The 20,921-nt window shown below is 42.4% G+C and overlaps 1 protein-coding gene across 1 annotated transcript in view; it reads right to left on the reverse strand.

The window, feature by feature from the left end:
- Positions 1-18,916, reverse strand: part of Alk (ALK receptor tyrosine kinase) — a 643,754-nt gene extending 624,838 nt beyond the window's left edge. Inside the window, exon 1 of the mRNA XM_027933420.2 lies at positions 18,262-18,916. Within this exon, the coding sequence (XP_027789221.1) occupies positions 18,262-18,916 (655 nt within the window). The remainder of the gene's footprint in view (positions 1-18,261) is intronic.
- Between the last annotated feature and the right edge of the window lie 2,005 nt (positions 18,917-20,921).

Here is a 20,921-nt window from a genome sequence, read left to right on the forward strand (position 1 = left end):
TCTTTAATCTTATCCTAGTCTCTAAAGTGTGTTACTTGGAGGTAAACAGTTTTTATCATAACAGGCTGTGTACCAATTATGTAAGAATAGAGAAGGTTATCATTTCTTATCACTGCCCTGTGGAATTCTAATTGACCCTAAAACTGATTTTAGAAATAATTTCTTCCCAGCAATCCTCAGCATCAGCCCAGGAAACAGGTTAGAGATTAGAACTCATTTATTTGATATTATAGAAACTAAGACTCAGGAAGTTCAGGTGATTTTCCCAGGTTCAAATGGGGCAGCTCAGCACATCCTAAAATGAAAACCGAATCCCATGATTCCTGGTCCAGAACTGTCTCCTCTTCTTCCACTGCTTTGACTCATAGTTTCTCAAATTTCATGATCAATTATTGAAATAAGAGGTTTTTATGTTATGAAAGTAAAAGATTTTATAATGAATATCTTAAGAACTTAGAAATTCTCTTTTGGGATTTAATGAAAATCCTTTGACATAAATAAATGAATTAATAAAATAACTTGCTGCTTCCATATGGAGTGCTTAGGTAATACATAATGGGGCAGAGTTGGGTTTTGGACAATTTCAACTCTTTGAGCAAAAAGGTTGCTCTAGTCCATGATATCTAAGGATTTCTTTTAAGCCCTTTGTTTCTTTATGTTTTCTGTAAGATAAATTACAATTGTGAAGATAATTAAATCCCAGTAGAGAAGGTAAGGAAACCACAAAAATAATGAGGGGGGACTCTTCTACTAATACCAACAGCAATAATAAGATAGAAAATAATGGATCATGTCTTCAATGCTGTAACCATGTTCTAAGTGCTATGCTAAACTTTAAAAATTATCTTACACCTCCTAAGAACCCTATTGAGCAAGTACTACAATGATACCTATTTTGTAAATGAGGATGGCAAGGGCAGAAAAACTGAGCTGTAGTCTTACTAGCTGAAGAACTTGTAACTAGTACATTCTGGAGACTGGCTTCCATTCCAGAACTAACTCCAAATTCTGCTTTAACGTAGTACAACACTGTCTCCTTTCAGAAATGCATGGGTTAAATAATTTTCACAATTCTATTAAAAAAACCAGAAACCCCACCTTTCATATTCTCTTTGAAAGGGATGCTGCTGCTTCTGATGATAATTGAGCATAAGGTGGAATAGAGAATTGTACTCTGGGCTGGAGGATTAGACTTCTATCAGGATTTACACAGCTGGAGCAAGATAATTCTCCCTCCTTCTGTTTTAACAATAAAATGTCTTCAGTAAAATGAGGACAAATAATACAAGTAAACATGCACCTATAAAATAATTTGTACTTAACCAAAGGAGAGGACATGTTGATTGTGAGTCTTTCTCCGGATGCCACTGTGCCACGTCACTCAGATATGAAAAATGCAAACACAATTTTGTGCTGCGAAATACTTACTTGATGTTATCAAATGTTCTCATTACCTCTAAAGGATCATTTGCCGCTTTTACTCTCTTCTGATTTTTCACATTTTCTGGGTTCTGAAATGTAAACATCGCTGCTTGTGATGGTTCCTTAAAAGTACTTAAGATTCTCATAGGTCAGAATCTTTATGTAAATTAGGCTTAAGTCTAAATTATGTTTCTTGCCTAAATATTTAAGCACATAAATAATCTCTAGCCATCCTGGCTGTCATTTTAAGCTAGTTGACATTTATTGTTCTGAAGAGAAGAAAGGTCAGATGTATCAAATCTGCATTTGTGCTTCATGACATTTTTCTCCAACCAGAATCTCCCAAATTATGGTATTGAGACTAATACTATAAAAGAAAGGAAGAGAGAGAGAGAGGGAGAGAGGGAGGAAGGAAGGGGAAGGAGGAAAGGAAGAAGAGAGGAGGAAGGGCATGGTGGGAAGAAGGAAGAGAGGGAGAGAAAGCTTCCCTGTAGCGCATTTCTGACCTGAGCTGTCCACAGCGACCCAGGAATATTTGGTAAACCTTTGTTCTTTCCCCCTCCACTGCATTGGTCAAGCAGCTGTGTGGGCACGAGGGGGCTGGAGCATGAAGGGAAAGGCAGGGTCCGTGGAAAGGAACGGGATGCATGGCTTCGTCCTCTATCTAGCATGACCTCTGGTCATACTCCATGGAACAAACAGATGGACACTGTCTGGCCCAGCTACTGGACCCCTCGCCCCTTATCTCTGTGTTGGTCCTCTGCACAGTTGCCTTCTTGTCTCAGAGAAGGAAGCCATGTCCTTTCTCTGCAGTCCTCCTGCCCATGCTTTGGCCCATTCCTACTCTAAGTTGCATAAGACAAGGTCTCCCAATTCAAGAGCCTCACCATGCTCAGAGAATCACCCTGTCCTTTTGTGAGGGCCACACCTTAAGAACAGAGGGTTTCCGGAGGAAAGAAGTAGGTACCATGAGCTCTGAAACAGTTCTGAGGAAGAGTGACAAGAGACACTAGAGGCATTTGCCTGCTCCACGGCACTTGTCATCATACCTTCAGTAGTTAATTTGCACGTGCTTCCCTTGCCAATCCAGAAAAACAGGCTGCAAAGTCCACATCTGCTCTGTTCATCGTTTTCTGTGCAGAACCCAGCAATTTGAAAGGAGAAGAAAAGAAAATGGAGAGAAAGAAGAGGAGGAAGAAAAAAACACAAGGAAAATATTCAGATTATTTGGGGAAACTGACTTCAGACATTGGAAGAACCCCCATGTTGGAGAGAGGACAATATTTGGGGACAGAACTATAGTCACAAGCGAGAACAGTAAGACATACAGACTATAGGCATAGAGTTAAACAGGCTGGGATTCAAATACCACTATCCTTCACTAATAACTATGTGACCTTGACCATATGGCCTAACCTCTCTGAGCCTTAGTTTCTTTAGCTGGAAAATGGAGATAATACTAAAATCAACTTTTCCATATGACAATGAGGATTAAATTAAGTAATCTTTGTCCGAGGATAGCTGCTATAATTAAGTTACAAAGCAGTAACATTGCGTCACTGATAAATAGTTTCCCAGATCTATTCCACAAATACAGAGCAGTCTCATAAAATGCTGGTTTAGGCATCCCCATAAATATTTTTTAATGAGATGAAAGAATTCTGGAGGCCACTTCAGAGCAGACAGGGGCCTGGATGGAATGGCATCTAAGGGCCATCGATGCCTAGGTTGAAAGATCTTCCTACCTGAAGAGAAACCCCTTTCTTTCTGATTCCTGACATCTCCTTTCTCTTTAGCTTTTTCCCTCTGAATTCTCAACATTAAAGAAGTTTCATCGATCCTTAATACAATTTTTCTCCATTCTGCTGAATCTGTTAACATCAATGTTATTTCATTTTGTTGTATTTTCATGTCTTCACAGACTGCTTGAACGACTAGGTAAGGCATATTTTGCTTTCATTTCAGCAGTCTCTCAAAATGTGCTCCTACCTGAGCCTCTCTCCATGAGGCATCTCAGTGAATTTCTCTTGGCCAAACACAATGGCTCTTTCACTCCATCTGACTGACGCATCTGCATCTGCCTCGCTCAACTTCCTTGACCCCTCAGGATCCAGAGGTCTCTCTTCCTTCTTGTAAAAAAACAAAACAAAACAGAAACAAGTCCTTCCTGGTAGCAGCATTGACTCCATTACGTGGTCTATTTGTGTACCTCCCTAAATCTAACATGTGACCTTCCTTCCTCTCTTGTCCCCCTCAGGAAAACTCACCAACTTTCAAGACTTAAACCACCAAGTCTATGTGAATAGCTCCCACATCCATATCAGCCTGGACCTCTCACCTGTCCCAACTTCAGTGCCATAGTTTTATTCCACACCAGATAAGCTCATCTTCAGATGGATGTCATGACGTAATTGTCATCATGCCAACCACTGTCCCCTCAGACCACATCCTTTTCCTAATCATCTTCTTTATCAGCACTCCTACAAGTCTTCAAGGCCTCCACCTCAAACCCTTAGACTTTTGGCTCCTTCCTCTTTGTATCCCATATATCTGGGCCTTTGTTGGCCCAGTTGTGAGTCTGTCACCCCCAAGGCAGTGCACCAGCCTCTCAGGGCTCCGCTTCAAGACTAGCCCTCTCCATGGTCTAGGTCCAAGACCCACTACAAAAATAGATTTGCTGAAGAATCTACAGTCAACACGTTTACAATCAACATGCATCTTCCCAATGGAAGACCTAAATGCCTTCTAATTTCTTTAGCAAGAAATTTAAATTCCAGACTAAGTAAGCCAGCCCTACCTCTAATCCACAATATTTGACCTGGTACCTCTTCCCCAGAATTCTCAACGCTTCTCAGACCTCTCTGCTCTGGCTAGTTCTACTTTCTTAAACACAACACCACACACACACACACACACACACACACACGCTACTCTTTTTTTCTGCCTGTCTCTATGTCTGTTGTCCATCTCTTTCTCTCTACCCTTTCTCCTCTCTTCTTCCTCTTCTTTTTCTCTCTCTAACCAATTGTTCTTCTGGGCATTACATTGGATTATTGACTCATATTAAACAGCCCTTTACCCTATCCTTTACCCTATCCTTTTCCAAGAAAAATGTTTCATTCCCTCCAAGACCCTGCTCTCAAATCACCTCATTCTGTAAATGTTTTTCTAACTTAACTCCTATCTCAATCCCAAAAGAAATTCATCATTTTCAACAGACATCCTTTGACCTAACTCCTTGCCAAAAGGCAATACACTTATTGTTTCAAAAATTCCATCATGCACTGAACAAGTAGAGTTCATCTGCCTTTAACAGAATGGTTTTTGATATCTGGAAGGACAGAATGAATCTGTCCTTCATTGCCCTAGCAGGAAATCAATCTCTCGAAGCCTCCACTGCACAACTATGACCACTTTGTACCATTTGTCTACCATTCAAGAACTGCCTTTTATGAGAGTTATTTATTAGCATTTCTGCCTTTCTCCACAACTTGTTTATGATCTCCTTCTGGGAGGAAGAGATTGTACTTCCTTCAACTTGGTAAATACTCTTTAAAAAATTTAACCAATAAATTTTCTCAGGAAAAAGTCCAAACTTGCAGACAGCTACAAAGAGGATTTTTTAAATCTGATTTCTTTTTGGTAGGCACCTCTCATATGGATTTACATGGTATCTCAGAACACTGACCAACATGACCATGATCTTAAAGCTCATTATATAAGTTCCCAGCTATGAAAGAGTAACTAACACCAGACTAGTCCTTCTGACATAAATAGCTTTAAAAAAATGGTCAAAATGAATGAAAAAGATGTTTTATGTCATTGATCAGCAGCACAGGACTATAACCCAAGAACATGAAGACAAATAGCAACTGCCCTGACTTTCTGTCTGGAGGCATTTACCAGATTCTGACACAGGAAGAAGGGTCCTAAATAGAGCACAGAGGTCTCACTGGCCAGAAGTAACTGAAATGGGAGTCTGGGAAGCTGGAAGCAGCTTGAATTTCTAATAAGCAAACTGGAGAAGGAGAAGAAAGAGAAAAGGTAGCAAACGCTCCATAACACTGCACAGACTCCCAGGAGTCTCTGGCTGAACATCAGTTGTTCATTCATGAGATTCCACATCTGAACAAAGAACAGCTACCAAAAAAGAACACCTACCAGAGAACTGAAGGCTGATCAACTGCCAGAGTCCATGGATTTGGGACATGTTTAGGAACCTAATAATCAGAGTGGAAGGACTTCATTGAACACCTGATGCATTTGGTGGAAATTCCAAAAAGGCCAAACCATAAGAGTAGGCCTCAACTAATGATGAGATAAAGGCTTCTCTAAATTCCCCTCTCAAAGCTCAATAGCAATTCTTGAAAATATCAAATTGATGGGCAAGTAAAATAACTATCCAAGAAACCTTAATAGTCTTCGAATGTAGACAACAAAGCCTTCACACTCTGTAATGTAATATTTATTATGCACAGGATCAATACTGAATTATCAGATGTGCAAAGAAGCGGTTAAAAAGTGTCCTACAACCAAGAGAAAACTAATCAATTTAAACAGACGTAGAAATGACAGAAATAATAAAGCTAGCAGAAGGAAATTTAGAATGGCTATTACAAATATGTTTAAGGACTTAGAGAAAAACATAAACATATTTGGAAAGAAATAAAAATGGAAATAGACTCTAGAGCTAAAAGCAAACAAACAAACAAAAAACAGTTATCCAAAGAACATGTATGAAGATACGAATTGGTGTCAACATACTTTATATACAACCAGAGATATGAAAAATTGTGCTGTATATGTGTGATAAGAATTGTAATGCATTCCGCTGTCATTTACTTTTTAAAAAAAATCGATAAAAAAAACAATTAGCACATTTCCTCCTCCAAATCTCTTAAGTGTTCTTCTTAAATTCAGAGCTTTATCTACCTGTGCTACTATTACATAGTTACTGCCTTTGACTTGAACCAAGTGGCTTTTGGGAAAGTAGGGAGATGATGTGGAGAAATAAAACATTGTTGATTCCCTCTGTACTTTTTGACCTGAAGGGGCCCCCTTGCCCAGTTCTCTGGCCTGTAAAATGTGGTTTCTACCAGGGTTTCCACTGGAGTTTTGACTGCTGACCTTGATAGCTAGCCATGCAGATTCCACTGAGGGAAGACCATCATGAAATGAAAGGAAAAAGTGGAGGGATGGGGATTTATCTGCATATGCACTGAGTTATCAAGACCCTTTGTCTGGCTTTTCAACCCCAAATAAAGGGTTTCTCTGGGTACTTAATTTTCCATGGCACCGTCCCATGGCTTTGCAGAATGCCTGAATCTGGCTCATTTTGGCCCACAGACACAAGAGAAAACTAACTCTCTGAAGGAACCAGCCCAAGGTCCCCACTTATTAATCTGAATGATGCATGTGCAGACAGAGTCGAAGAAAAATAAAAGGCTTTGAGTGCAAAACTAAGGTTCAAACCCCATCCAAATGTCAGACCGAGGAACACAATGTTCAGCACTTCCAGGATACACTCTAAAATTGCTCAACATACGAACGCCTCCCCTCCGGGTGATCATTTCTAAAGACTAAGAATAATCAGCAGATGCCAAAAAGAAGATGATCCAGATGTTGGGATTATCAGACAAAGACTTGAAAGAAGCTGTTCTACTTATGTCCCAGAAGGTAAAAATAAAAATTCTGGAAAATGGATGGAAATGTAATTCTCAGGAGAGACAAATTATTTTTTAATGGGAAATTTAAAATTTAAACAGGTATACTATGTAAATAATTACAGCAGAATGAAGATAACAGAGGGAAAGAATGTATAAGAAGGATAATATATAATGACCACGTGGGGTTTGTTCTGGTAATGCAAAGCCAATTCAACATTTAAAAATCAAACAATAAAATTTATCAAATTTACAAAATAAAGAGAAAAATTCCTGTGATCATCTCAGTAGATGCTCACTCTGAGGGACGCTGGATACCATAGGCTGAAGACGTTGAAGCAGTCCTGTGGAGAAGACCACCTGGAGAAGAGTCAAGACCTCCCAACGGGAGCCAGCGCAAGCTGGCCAACCCCACAGGCGAGCTGCTTCCTTTGTGGACTCTGAAGCCACAGTCAAGCTTTTGACAGCTGCAGCTCTGTCCAATGTCAGACTGCAATCTGATGAGAGAGTCCAAGAAAAATCATCCAGTGAGCTCTCCCCAAATTCCTAACCATGGAAGATAAACTATTATTTTAAGCCACTAACTTTTGGGGCGATTGACTATGCAATATTAGATATTCAATACAAAAGAAATGCAAATTAAAACCACAAGGAGATATTGACACATATTGACAATATCAAGTATCTTCTGGAATGTAGAGCAAGCGACACTCTCACGTGTTACTTGTGGGACTGAAAAATGACACAACCACTTTGAAAAGCAGCTTTGTAGTGTTTTATAGAGTTAAACATATATTTACCATAAGACCCAATAATTCTACAAGGGATGTAAAAGAACTGACAATATATATCCACAAAATTACTTATACACAAAATGTTTCTAACTGCTTTATTCACTAGAGCCCCAAACTGGAAATGTCCATCAAATGATGATTGGATAAATGAATTGTCGTGTATTCATAAAATGAAACATTATTAAGCAATAAAAAGCAAACTATAATGCATGCAACAACACATATAAACTCAAAAGCATTATTATTTTGTGTATTTATTATTTATTTATTTGGTACTGGGGATTGAACTTGGGGGCATTCAACTACTGAGCCACCTCCCCAGCCCTATTTTGTATTTTATTTTGAGAGGGGGGTCTCATTGAGTTGCTTAGTGCCTCCTTTATGCTGAGGCAGGCTTTGAACTTGAGATCCTCCTGCCTCAGCCTCCTGAGCCACTGGGATTATAGGCATGTGCCACTGCACCCGACTTAAAAGCATTATTCTAGGTGAAAGAAGACAGACACAAAAGAGAATACATAACTCTTCAATTTTCCACTTTTATGAACCTCCAGAACAGATAAAACTCATCTGTGGAGATAGAAATCAAATCAGAAGTTTCCTATATCAGAGAATGTGAGGTTCATGGCAAAAGGTCAAAAAGAACCTTTCAGGGGTTTGAAAACATTTTTCTCCATCCTAATTAGGGTGGTCATTACACAAAACTGTATATCTATCTAACAACTCAAACTGTACAGCCAAAATGGGCACATTTTCTTGTATGTGAATTATACTTCAATAAATCTGAAAACAATTATTACATAATGTTGGTCTCAGGTTGAGAGATTTTGACATCAGGTCAGAATCCTTCCAGGCTAAAAAGAATCAAGTGTTCCCTCCCTTCTCCCCAGCAAATTCTCTGCCATGTGTTGGGTCTCTTTCTCTATGTCTATGCCTCTCAGTGTCCCAAAGATAATTTGGCTTCTGTTTTCCTGGGTTGCCTCTAAAACATCTTCTGCATTCCTCTCCCACTTTCTTCACGGTGTCTCTATGTTTCTCAATCATTTTTGCCTTTGTCTTTAGGTAAATGTAATTATGTTTCTGTCCAACTTTTCCTCACTCAATTTATGACTCTCTGTACTAACTAACCTAAGACTAAAGAGTTTGCAGCCATTATGAAGTCAAACAACAACAAGTGCTGGCGAGGATGTGGGGAAAAGGGTACACTTGTACATTGCTGGTGGGACTGCAAATTGGTGCAGCCAATTTGGAAAGCAGTATGGAGATTTCTTGGAAAGCTGGGAATGGAGCCACCATTTGACCCAGCTATTCCCCTTCTCGGTCTAGTCCCTAAAGACCTAAAAAGAGCATGCTACAGGGACACTGCTACATCGATGTTCATAGCAGCACAATTCACAATAGCAAGACTGTGGAACCAACCTAGATGTCCTTCAATAGACGAATGGATAAAAAAAATGTGGCATTTATACACAATGGAGTATTACTCTGCATTAAAAAATGACAAAATCATAGAATTTACAGGGAAATGTATGGCATTAGAGCAGATTATGCTAAGTGAAGCTAGCCAATCCCTAAAAAACAAATGCCAAATGTCTTCTTTGATATAAGGAGAGTAACTAAGAACAGAGTAGGGTCGAAGAGCATGAGAAGAAGATTAACATTAAACAGAGATGAGAGGTGGGAGGGAAAGGGAGAGAGAAGGGAAATTGCATGGAAATGGAAGGAGACACTCAGGGTTATACAAAAGTACATACAAGAGGAAGTGAGGGGAAAGGGAAAAATAATACAAGGGGGACAAATGAATGACAGTAGAGGGGGCAGACAGAGAAGAGGGGAGGGGAGGGGAGGGGAGGGGGGATAGTAGAGGATAGGAAAGGCAGCAGAACACAACAGACACTAGTATGGCAATATGTAAATCAATGGATGTGTAACTGATGTGATTCTGCAATCGGTATATGGGGTAAAAATGGGAGCTCATAACCCACTTGAATCAAAGTGTGAAATATGATATATCAAGAACTATGTAATGTTTTGAACAACCAACAATAAAAAATTAAAAAAATATATTTATTGATTGTATAGTTTATTTTCTCTGTTAATTTTAAACTGAACATAAGAACTATTTTTATTAAGTCATTTATTAATACATAAAATGACTGATTATAATTATCTCATGTACCTTTCAGAGTCCTTGGTTGTTACTTTTACCTCTGCAGGCTAATGACCTCATTTATAAAAGCTTCCCTTACCTGCTTCAGTAAGAGTTTTTTATAGTATCCATCTGGCCACCAAAGGAAAAAAAATATATTATCAAGAGTTGGGGATAGAAACTAACACTTGTTGAACACAGGGTAGGTATCTGGACCTTCTATATGCTTTATCCCAAGTAATCCTCACAATAACCCTGGGAGTTGGATATTATTTGTTCTCAATTTACAGGTTAAAAAAAAACTAAAGTATATAGACAAGAAAATAAATAGCCTTGGTCCAATAAATGATAGAGCAGAACTTTGACACCAGGTCTGTGATGTGTTCTATGCATTTTAGGGGGGAAAGTTTCTTTTACTTTTAACTCTACCACATATTCAAATCCTTGTTAGCAAAAAAGGGCAGGATTAATAAAGAAACAATGTATATCCATACAAAGGAATACAATACAGCAATAAAAAGGAAAGAATACAATTACCCACCACAGTGTGGATGAATATCACAGAAAACCATGTTCAGTAAAACAACTCAAACACAAAAGAAGACACATTGTATAATCCCATCTATGTGATGTGACTATTCAAGAATAGTCACAACTACTGATGACTTATGAATCACGGATGGTTACCTTGAGGTAAGGGAGGATGGATACAGATTGGAAAAGTATTGCAGAGAACTTCATGCTAGAAATGTTTTGAATCTGGATCTTGGTGGTGATTATATGGATGTGATATATGTAAATCATCATCAAACTATGCACAAGATTAGTACTCTCAATGTACTTTACTGTTTTTGTAATCTTGCAATTTAAAAAGAATCACTTTCCGTTGTTAAAAGGAAGGTTCCTGTGTCATAATATCGCATAGATTCACTGCTATAAGAGCCTGAAATTAGGCCAGGCACCATGTTGCATGCCTGTAATCCCAGTGGCTCAGGAGGCTGAGGCAGGAGGATCACAAGTTCAAAGCCAGCCTCAGCATAAGCAAGGCTCTAAGCAATTCAGTGAGACTCTTGTCTCTAAATAAAATCCAAAACAGAGCTGGGGATGTGGCTCAGTGATGGAGTAACCCTGAGTTCAATCCTCAGTTACCCCTCCCCTGCAAAAGAGCCTGGAACTGGGAAAAATGACTTCTCTGCTCAGACTTCCTCTGAGCTCAGACTTTTGTCACACCTTCCCTTTAGCCTTTTCCTTACTCTAAGAAATTCCAACTGCCTATCTCTCCATGAACCTGCTGTTACTTAGCCAGAAAGGTAAAAAAGGCAAGGAATAAGACTTAATTTATAAAATAATTGGGTGAACCTGTCCCAAGGGAGCTCTCCTGTCCTGTTCTGAGACCTCCAACTTTCTGGAACATGTCCCAGCATACCACCAAAGGAAGCTGATAGAATTTGCCTGGATAGGGACTCCGTCTCAGAACAGCCTGATGGAAAGTTCATTTAAAAATGTGTAACAGGAAAAAAAATTGTTCTGAGAAATCCAGCTCACCAAAAATGGTGGCAGATATCTCCCACCTTCTTACCACATCACCACATCACCACCAGGTCAACACTCTCTTTTAGCTACCCCTCCTTCATACCTCGACCCTATATGAAAGAGCCAAGGTCATCACAAGGTTGAGAAAACAGAGGCTACTTCATAGACCAGAGAGCAACATGATGGCTCTAAGGAAGAAGACATCCATGAGGTTCCTTGATAGCTTTATTCTCAGCTCTTTCACAGGATCTTTGGACCTACAACCACCCAAACCAACATGTTTCATTCCTTGCTCCCAAATACAGATGATATGCATGTGCATCTTCTGGAGATGTAAATTATCATCAAATGTAAGGATGGAGGCAAGTGCTCAGCTATGGCTTGTAAAAATCATTACCTACAAAATGCTGTGTGGTTGCTTAATGACCTTTTTAAGGTTGAGGCACTATCCTGAGGCAGCCTTCCAACCAAGTCCCTGGGTTATATGTCTTCAGGGAATCTTAAAGGCTTAACTGCTCATAATGGGCCCGTGTCCATTAACCCATTGGTACTGTACCTATCTGTCCATGTCTTCCACATGATGATAATGAATGGTGAGGCTGGAAACAGGAGGGAAGTGCGCAGCCCAGTTAATTAGAATATAGGAATTCCCAGAGGCCAGTGGTTCTGCACGTCCCTGCGAATGGCAGAGCCTGGACTGGACAGATCACCCTCAGGCAAGGAAGATCCACTATCTAAAATCTACTCTTCTATAATGTCTATATCTTGGTCTTTCTCAGTATAAGCTTTCATATTCTCACAAAGTTAAGGTTTGGTGTCTTTCTATGGAAAAAAAGTTGGATTATAAATATGCTGCTTGAATCTTTGGACTGAATCCAAGGTCAAAAGACCTACAAGAGGATACATGTTGATAGAAATGAAGTAAATATCACGCTTCAATCCTCCTTCTCTTCCACATTTCTAGGAGGAAAAAAGCCTTCCATGATGAGACAACAGATACTACCCCAGTGGCCACTCCCCGCACTTCCCACGGGTCCTACCTTGCATCTCTTGGGAATAAGAAGCTAGTTGCAGTAAGAAGCTATGGGGAACCCATAGCATCACTGCTATTTCCAAGGTCACCACATGTGGTCATGCATAGGGATGATGCAACTCTGGATGGCACCATTCAGACAGACAAAGATGCACATGAAACTCTGAGAGTTGTAAAATGTACGGCTTATAGACTGGATGCTGGAATGTTACTGGTGTGAGAAAAACCATAAGGAATCATATTGATGGAACACTTCATTATCCATGAGGCATTTGATTAAAGATTTGTATACAACATCTAATTTAATTTCCATGACAACACCTTGAACTATTATTATCCCCAATTAGAAACACTTAGAAACCATTACTATCCTCATTTTTATAATAAGGAAAAAGGTCTCAAATATTTTAAGTAATTTTTCTAAGCCATGGCTATGGCCCACCAAATATTTGTGGCAGGGTCTCTGAAAAGCATAATGGGAAAGGTTTTCACCTACTTCTATGTCTTAGTTGTTCAGAATTTGCATCTTGAAATTATCTTCTCAGTGGAAAAGCCCTGATTAGAAGACCAGGAGAACTGTGGCTCTGGTCAGTATCTAGCCAGCATCTGGCATCTCATAACCTCTCAATGAACAAATGAAAGTTTCTAGGTCTACTGCTTCGTACTTGTCCAACCTTGAGAAAGTGTTCTCAACCTTCTGATTACAGTTATTCCACTTATAAAATAAAGTGGACAACTGCCCTAGCTACTACAGGATTAATAAAAATAATAAATGTGAAAGAACTTTACAAATTGTGAAGTTCCTTACAACTGTAACAGGACATTAATAACAGTTATAAAGAACAGCAAAATGTCCTTTTATGGGTCAGGCCGGGCAAATTCCCATGAAGTGAGATTATCAGGCAGTAATCCTAACAGTGGCAGGACGTGGCAACTTTGGCTGGCACAGCTCCTCCTCTCTTCCCCACACTCGGGCCAGTTCCTCCTGATCTTCAGAAACCCAACTTCTTTCAAAGATATTTATTGGTATTAATGGTAAGATTCTCCTCCCATACTCTGTAAAACCTCTTGTGGATCTTTTTTCTCTTTTATGATTTTGTGGAATGTTCAATTAGATGTAGACAAACTTCATCTTTGGAATAGCCATATTTATTCTCAACATTTTGAAGAATGTTCAAGCAGTCAATAAGAGTCCACCAAATCTAGAACCAATCTCATCCTCTCAAGACCCTGTGGTCTCCTACCCTGCCAATGACAGTAACACACAAAGACATACACACACACACACACACACACACACACCTAAAGATGTGTCTTAGATATATCATTCTCTAAGAAGAGTACCTTCCCCCACTGGACCTATAGACCATAACCCAAAGAAAAAAAATCTGTGTTTAATTTGGGGGATATGAAGGAATAAATCTAGTAATTTTTTTTTGTACCAACCAAGATTGAACTCAGGGGCACTTGGCCACTGAGCACATCCCCAGCCCTATTTTTTTTTAATTTATAGACAGGGTCTCACTGAGTTGCTTAATGCCTCACTTTTGCTGAGGCTGACTTTGAACTCTCACCCTCCTGCCTCAGCCTTCCACGCTGCTGGGATTATCGATCGGTGTGTGCCACCATGCCCAGTTGAAACTAGTAATTTAAAAATATTTTTTCACTAACAGTCCTATTGTGTGCTTTTCCCACCAACTTCAAAGATACTTATCAATATTTTTCTTTTCCCCTAGAAACACCAATGCCCCAAACCTCTCAGGAATTAGATCCCAGAACATCCTGATTCACTCTGCCATTCCCTGTCCCAGATCCCCTGCTTGTTGTGGCTTCTCAACATTTAAAAATATAGAACGTATCAATTATGAACAATGTGGCTTGTCTGACCCACATCTCACCTGACTCCCTGCTCCCTTAGAATTCCATTCCATAGTCAGAGGAATATCAATTTCAGAAAATAAGGTTCCTGATATCTAACCTAAAGTTTCCTTCTACAAGTCTCATCCTATTACTTCTACGGCCACACTAAATAACTCCTCTCCTTCAGTGCCAGTCTCCCTCCTCCAAGATCTGTGGATTGTTACCATGGCTTTCCCTTCATCACCACTTTAGCCCAGCCATATATATTTAATTCTTTTCATCATTCATCATAAATCAGTCCTTTCAACTCTTAAATCAGCACTCTGCTCTTCTCTGGACTAGTTCCAAGTCTCCCAATTCACCTCCAATAACTGATATCCCTTCTGGGAGCTCACATTTCCTCTCTATCTTCCTTTACTCTCTATGCCCTCTCCAGATGAAATGGGAAGAGACTGACTGGTAAGTGTGGTCAAGGGTCAGGTGTATTGTATTGCATACCTCTACTTAAATTGCTTAGGACTCTCCCCCACACATGTAAAGACCCAAGTCATGTAGCCCCTTTCCTGGAGTGGAGAGGGAGTGTATGTAGGAAAACAGGCCCTCCAATCCCCCAACATCCTCTAGACCCTCACCTGGAAGGGTGGAAGAAGCTGATCTCAAAACACCTACAAACCAGAATATTACCCAGGGCTATGGGCAATGCCTTGGCCCCCAGGTAAACATCTTTTATGTGATTTGGGATGTCTCAGGATAGTACATCACCATTCATATAATCCCAGCAACTGCCTCTCTATTTCATCTCCATGAATGACTCTTTTGGAGAATTGCTACAGACCAAAATGTTGATTTCCCTCTAGGAATTCACAGCAACCCACAAAGAAAAAAAAAAAGAAAAGCATGAGCATGTCATTCATCATAAGGCCTCTCGGGCATCCTTTTGTCCTCAGAAAACCCAAACCACGAGCAATTCAAAGGTTTCACTCTGTTCTAACTGGGTACTTTCCCATTTTTTGCCACATCCCTAGTCATAGTCCTGCTCAAGTTTAGGAAACTTGAATATTCAATCTGAGAAAAATAGGGTACTTCAGGCCCCTCACTACAAAGGATGGTAAAACCATCATCCCTCTTTTTCCCTCCCCATTGTTCCCCTCTAGACAAGACCACCAGCCCCTTAGGCAGAAGCAGGAAAAGATGAACTGAGCTTTGCCTACTTTCCCTTTGTGATTGAAGATCCGATGCCACAGAAGTGTTTATGTCCTTTCTATAAATCAGAGTCTATGGGAAAAGAATAAAACTCATTTTCCCAAAAATGACAAACAGCAAAATCGATCCTTGTGGCAGAACCTAAGCCTGAATTTTCATACAAGAAACCAAATGGAACCACAATGATTTACATTGCCCCAAACATGAAACATGATTATAGCAGGGTGTGTCCACTCAGTGGGAAGGTCTACAATGGAGACTGCACCTGAATGAGGCTGGGGAGGTAATGGTAAAATGAGAGGCTAGTCCTTCCTGGCAAGCTACCTAACTGCAGACAGCATATGTCCTCAGAGACAGGAGGGACCAGCCTCTTCCAAGTGTGATCACCACAGGCCTGAAGTGCTTTTCAATAAGCTGTCTGCCTCTCTGGAGGTCATAGGGAGCTCATCCAGTTACACTTAGTGTCTTATTTGATCCCATCAATAATCATTTGATCCCAATCCTACTGAAAAATGCTTGGCCAAAATTTCTAGCCTTTTAATGGCAGAATCCTGGCTCTTTCTGAAACCAGCATTGCTAGATGTGTCAAATGATGCATAAGAGCTTGGTCCAGCTGCCAAACAGACTGCACTGCCGAGGAAAGACTTGGGATGCTCACTGCCTCCTATAGTCAGTAGCAGAGCAGCTCTTAGAGAATACTCCTTTCTATCTGAAACTCCCCCACTCAGTAGTACCATCAACTCATTATGTGGGGCTTGAATGAAGTAGTACTATATTCTTCAAATGCATTATACATGTGACTCTCAGAAACACCCACTGGTAGCATCTTGCAATCCACATGTTTATAGTTGGCAAGTTTGGGGCTGCATGTGATAATGACAACAGCAAATATAGATTGCTTTGGCCCATGGTCATTTAACGAGAGGTAATAGAGGACGCTCCAGAAAGGCTTATAGATATGAAAGTGGAAGAAAATCTTCATTCCCAGAGAAAAAGTCATTTTTATTTCTATCACTAAAACATTGGGCACTAAAAGAGAATGTGTATATAAACCACAGAAGGCATGATGACATCAAAACCCAGCTGTTCTTTACAAAAGTATCCTTGGTGGGACAATTGTATCATTCTCCATCTCACTTCACTGAGGCACTAGCAAACTCATCTGACCCTATCTTTTACTATGGAGTGTATGAATTCCAGCACTGATCACAGGGGTCATTCTGAGTGCCAATGCCACTAATGCTGATGCTGAAATATGCATCTACTCTTGTTCTTTTCTTGGAGACCATATACCAGGATGTTTTCTGCATAATGACTACAGAATCTCAGCTTCTTAATATCTCTGCTGCATAAGAATATTGACTGTGTGGGGAGTACGTGTGTGTGCTTGAACAAGCATGGGACATACTTGTAGCTCTACAATGGCCATTTTTCAATGCTTTCCATCCAATTAATACTTGATATTAGTGGCCAGTGGAGCATAAGAACTTCATTTATTTCTAATGATGAGGATGATAGAAAAGAAGCTGGGTTTTCTCAATGGAATTAGTGTAGGCTGTTTAAAAACATGATTTCTCTTCTGTGCTTTGCTCATTCATTTGCATGGTATATTTTATTCAGGAGTTCTTCCCCGACACTCTTACAAGAGAAACATCCATTCAAAACTACCTGGTTTTCCAGTCAAATTATCACTTGAAAGAGTTAGAAGTAAGTGCTGCACACACATCCCCAACTCAGTGAATATGGGAAGAAATGAGGGAGTAAATGAAACAGAAACCTCATTTCAGGAGTCTCCAGCAGAGAGATCTGCAGTGAAACGGCTGCCAGAGACTATCACCAAGAGCTGCGGCTGCAGACATTCAAGCTAAAAATCAGAGGAGGGAAGAGGAAAGGGAAGGGGAAGAGAAACAAGAAAGCCAACTATTTTTTCCTTCCTGGCTTCATAGTGACTTCCTCAAAGCAAGACAATCTTTACAACTTTCCTCCCTCTTTCCACACCTCCTCCTGTTCCCTGATCCATATTTCCTCTGGGATTCTCCCAGGACATCTGAGAAGATGAGGGTCTGAGAGTGCAAAGCAGACAGGGGGTAAGAGTAGAGGTAGTGCAATGAATTAACAAGGAAGAGTGAATCCCTTGGGAAGTAACAGTTGGAAGGCATTCAATAATATGAAGAGCACCTTTATATTCCCTAAGAAATTATACCCCAAATCTGTGGGTGATCATGAAGAGAAACATGGAGGAGAGTGAAAGGATAATAGTTTTCAGATGTAGTACTAAGTTGGAACTTGGAAATAATAGGAGGGTTTCAACCATTCTAGGGCTCCAGGAAGAAAGGTAACCAGTTCTGGCTTGGACCTTGTGTAGAGGGCATTATGCCAAAAACAGAAAACTTTTCTCCCAACTCGATTGCTAAAAAAGGAAGGAAGGTCCTTGGGAGCGATCGGCCTCAGGAAAAAAGTAAATTACAGTCTAACTTTAGGAATAAGGAAAGAAGGCTAAGAAGCTTTTGGGAAAGACGGGTGAGGGGAACAGTTAGATAATAGTGGCTGCAAATCCATGTAACTAAAAAATGCGAATCCCAGCACACTCTGGCGGGAGCTGCTCACCGATCCCAAAGATCTGGAAGAGAAGGCGGGGCTGGGAGGCGCGAATCGCCGCGGACAGCCTTCCCTCTCTGCCCACTTCCGATGCCTTCTTCTCGGGCATCAGGCGGATCCTCAGCCGCCCTTCGCCGTGACGAATCCACCAGCTAAACAGCTCACTGAGGTTAAACTGGAGCAGTCCCACGGCCGCCTCTTCTGGGGACCCAACGCAGCCCTCAAGAATAGCCTCCTCGCCCAGCTCCAGCACCAGCTGCTTGGCGCGCCGGAGCTTGCGTATCGAGCCACCTTTCAGCACCCTGGACAGCGTCGGGTCCGCGGCTGGGGACAAGGAGCTGGCCGCCGGCGGCCCCAGCAGCCTAACCAGCGGGGCGCAGTCCAGAGCCAGCGAGCCGCGCGCCTCCAGCCGGCCAGCCCTCGGCTCGGAGGGGGATGGCGGCGGCAGCAGCAGGTCTCGGGCGTAGACACGGAAGAGCGAGGGCACCACGAAGTCCACCGCCAGACTCTTCCTCTGCAGGCGCGAGTAGCTGAGCGGTTCTCGGGGCTGCAATGGTGCCCCAACTGCCTGTGAGCCCGCACGCTGCTCGGTCGGGGTCCCGGAGCCCAAGGCTGCCGCTGAAAGCAGCAGCGGCAGCAGCCACAGGAGCCGGGTGGTTCCCATCCCGTCAGGGGAGGGCTGTTTATATTAGTCTCCCGACTCTCCTGGCCCAGCCTTGGCCTTCGCTTTCCTGCAAACGCAAAGGGCTACAAACAGTCCTTGGTCCTAAAGGGCTCCTTGCATCTGATCTTGATTCCCTTGCTTTCTCCAAGCTGCAAGGAGGCAAGCAGAGGTCTGAATAAAACAGAGCTGGAAGTCAGGGGCGCGTCCAGAGAACACAAACGCGCTGGGTTCGACAGCTGGACCGTGTACCTCTTGCTCTTCACGCTGAGTGCCGCGCCCCCGGTCTGTAGCTCGCTGCGCTCCCGAATGACAGAAAGTACTACGGCTGAAGGGAGGTGGCAATTGGGTACCGTCCTCTCCTGCCCCCCGCGGCCGGACCTGGGGTCTGTCAGCTCTCCCGGCAGCCTCCAACCCTCCGCAACTTTTCAGGCTGGGAACCGTGGATCTAAGCCGGCACCCGCTATCCTGGCCTCCTCCAGCCTCCCTTTCGGCTCCTCTGAGCTCCGCTTCCCGAGCCTGGGCGAGAGTCAAGTAGGGGACTGCTTTCTAGTACCCCTCCAGGCGACCTCTGCTGCAGGAAGTCTTCGGACAGCACTGCCAGCTGAACTTCTGGAACCAGAATCGGAGACTCAAGTGCTGCAGAGTCAAGACTCTGGCCGCCACCGCGCAAGTTTGCAACGTCCTTGCTGTCACCCGCGTCTTGGTTCCTCGGAGTTCGTAGGCTACAGAGCGGCCCCGGAGGCAGTGAAAGCATTCAGGGGAGGGGAGCCCGAAATCTTGTCCCCTCCTCACCTATCCTTAGCTCCAATGGCTTCGGGTGGCTGGCCAGAGGGCAGCTGGAAGGCGTCTCGGTGTTCCACGACTCCCCGGACAGCGGCAGCGGGGGGTGCCAGCTGCCACCGCCGCTGCCGCCCTCAGAGCCGCTGGATCGCATCTGCCCCGGCGCCCGCCACTTGCAGCTGGCGGAGCCGCGAGCGCGCGCCGGGAGGGGGCGGGGCCGCGCCGGGGGCGGGGCTCGCGCGCCAATTCTTTGCGGCTGCTAAACACACGCAGACCCGCCCCGTCCCGCCCATGCCCGCCAACCAATGACGAAGCGAGGTCGGCTTCCTATGCAAATCTGCAGAGGCTTGGTGTTCATTGAGAAAAGCACAGAGTCCGCCCCGCCTTCCCTCCCTCAATTCCTCTTCTTGGTTCCCTTCCTCCAGATACTCTGCCCTATTTCTCTGCTCTTGCAAACAGGAACGTGTTTTGAACAAATGGAAAACTGGAAGAGATCTTTGTAATCAAGCACTCTAATAATGCATTTAATAGATTAAACGGGTCCAATTTCAGAAAAGCAGGTTCCAGAATAAAACTGTGGAGACGAATGGAAGGCAGGAGGGGGAGGGGTGGCAACACGACATCACTAAATCCAAGAACAGCTTGTATTGGGGTGGTGAAACAGAATTTTCTCTGACTCTCATTATTTGAATGCGTTCCTGGAAGCCTAGAGGTCACCCAATTCACACAGGAAAAGTTGACAGCGGGGGTGGAGGTCTTGCAGAGAGTTGTTCTTCAGCTACAACAAATACCTTCCAAACCTCTGTCAGTCACCACGTTTTCTCAGAATGGTATCTGAACATGTGCCATCTCCTCTAGTTTCTGTAAAGTGAATTTGCAGTGCTGGGGATTGAACGCGGAGTCTTGGGCATGGCAAGCAAACACTCTACCACTGAGCTGCATCTCCAACCCAAGGCAAATGTTTTCAAATCATTTCACAGAGGAGGACACTGAGTTGCAGAGAACTTAAGTGATATTCCCTGAGTCATACGGTCATATGTGACCCCCAAGGCTTTACCATATGTTCTCAACCAGCACTCTTGTCATACCCCTCCATGAATAACAGGAGAAGGTGTAGGGGTGACTTAACTGCTTACGTCCTTGGTAATGAGACCTGAGAATCTCAGAGCTTTTCCACTCACTTGTCAGGGCTGTACCTCTGGTCTGTTTTTCCTTTTGTCCCTTA

This window comes from Marmota flaviventris, chromosome 14 (genome assembly GCF_047511675.1).
Source record: "Marmota flaviventris isolate mMarFla1 chromosome 14, mMarFla1.hap1, whole genome shotgun sequence".
Taxonomy (NCBI): domain Eukaryota; kingdom Metazoa; phylum Chordata; class Mammalia; order Rodentia; family Sciuridae; genus Marmota; species Marmota flaviventris.